Source organism: Poecilia reticulata, linkage group LG12 (genome assembly GCF_000633615.1).
Source record: "Poecilia reticulata strain Guanapo linkage group LG12, Guppy_female_1.0+MT, whole genome shotgun sequence".
NCBI classification, from domain to species: Eukaryota; Metazoa; Chordata; class Actinopteri; order Cyprinodontiformes; family Poeciliidae; genus Poecilia; species Poecilia reticulata.
This window is the reverse complement of record NC_024342.1, coordinates 21,486,001-21,487,692: the sequence shown is the minus strand read 5'-3', so window position 1 is coordinate 21,487,692 and position 1,692 is coordinate 21,486,001. Positions and strand designations below refer to the sequence as shown.

General features: G+C 39.4%; 1 protein-coding gene across 2 annotated transcripts in view; it reads right to left on the bottom strand.

Moving 5' to 3' along the window:
* Positions 1–16: 16 nt before the first annotated feature.
* Positions 17–1,692, bottom strand: part of LOC108166764 (leucine-zipper-like transcriptional regulator 1) — a 22,626-nt gene continuing 20,950 nt past the window's right edge. The window contains exons 12-15 of one of the 2 annotated variants that reach the window (XM_017307777.1): positions 1,299–1,380; positions 1,138–1,223; positions 967–1,054; positions 17–204 (exon numbers count right to left, since the gene is read on the bottom strand). In XM_017307777.1, the coding sequence (XP_017163266.1) occupies positions 107–204; positions 967–1,054; positions 1,138–1,223; positions 1,299–1,380 (354 nt within the window). In that variant the 3' untranslated portion in view covers positions 17–106. Of the gene's footprint in view, positions 205–237; positions 287–966; positions 1,224–1,298; positions 1,381–1,692 lie in introns of those variants that run through there. The other variant, XM_017307778.1, reaches the window with a different exon arrangement.

Sequence of the window (1,692 nt, the reverse complement as noted above, 5' to 3'; positions counted from 1 at the left end):
GTGTGTGTGTGTGTGTGTGTTTTCCACCTGTACATTAGCTGCTGCTGCTGTTCTGGGCTGGGTGGACAGAGCCGCGTTGCTCAGCTTGTAGCGAATGTTGGGAACCTTAGTGGGAGTGAAGCTGTTGTTGGTAAAAACCAGAGTGAAAGAACGTTTTTAGAACTGAGAGATGAGACTCTGGTGGAGCGCGACGATCAGCTCCACCTGAAACAGAGAAACAGCTGCTGAACCACCGACCTGTGGCTGATGCCCTGAAGACCGAACTCAGAGAGGATCTCCTTCATCACTGGGGAAAAACCAGTTCATCAAAACCAGTCAGTCAACCAACCAACCAACCAACCAATCAGTCATTCATCCCATCAACCAGCTCGTCAAAAACCAACCAAAGGTTCATCCAACCAAGTAGCCACCCAACTAATCAAACTCAACCAAAACCAAAGTTCATCCAATCAACCATTCAACCAATCAATTGGACATCAGGCGTCCAAACAACCAACCACCAGTCAATACTCATCCATCCAACTGAACAACAAATKAATCACTGATTTTGAAATTATACAAAGCAAAGATCCAACCAACCAATGTATTCAGTTGACTTCTTCTCAGAACAAAGTTACTTTTTATTGCTCTTTCTAAAAGTTGTAACATTGTTTTAATTCTGAAAATCTAAAATTGTTCAAATGTTGAAAGTAATGACAAATAAACTAAGAACACCTTTTATCATGCATAATATCATCCAGCTTTAGTGTGATCCAAATATGTACTGCCTTTAAATCACATTAACATTGTTATTCTATGATATTATATATTCAGAGTAGAACGTGTTTTACACTATTTATGATTAAATAAYGTACTATTAGGCATAGCACTTGAATTTTTAATTTTTTTAGTGTGAAATTACTTTATTGAAACTTGTATAAAGTAGTTTTTTCTACTTTGTTGACTCCAGACAGGAGTTTAATGTACCTGGTTGTCTCTCTGATGGGTTGATCAGCTTCATCACCTTCAAGTCGTTAAAATCCTGCTCTTCATTCTTCCCTCCCAACACATACAGCTGTGAACCAGCGAACAGAAACGTGGTGTTGGAGAACATGTGATGCCATTCTGATAAAGWTWATATGTGAGAAGCCGTCTGACGTGACTGTGCAGGATGAAGGCAGCGTGGCCGTGCCGACGGGCCGGAGGAAGCCCAACATACAGAGGAACCTTCCACTTCATCTTGGCTGGAGACACAGAATGAAATATTTCACTCTTCTGCATTTATTTACGTCAAATTGACGCAATTACAACCAACATACCAATACTGAGTTTATGGATTTCATTGGACGATGTTGCTGTCGAATCCTTATTGGAGATTTGTCCTCCGAACAGATAGATGTCCTTCAAGGGAAGAAACACAACAATGACGCTATAGAACAAATATCAGTGGTATRACACAGGATTTTATATTACAGTGTTTATTGATTGTRACAGACAAAACAAGCTCAACATTTTAAAACTGTTAGCACACAGCTAAAGAGCAGGACTAATGGTCAAAGTGACATTTTGCKTCCAAAAGGTTCTATTCATGTGAAGCAAAAGCCAATACCAAATGAAAACTTGCAGGTTCTGCAACACTGCTGGGATCAATTTGATCACGTTTCATAAACTACACATAAATTTATACATCAGCTCCCTAAAAACAGAAAAAAA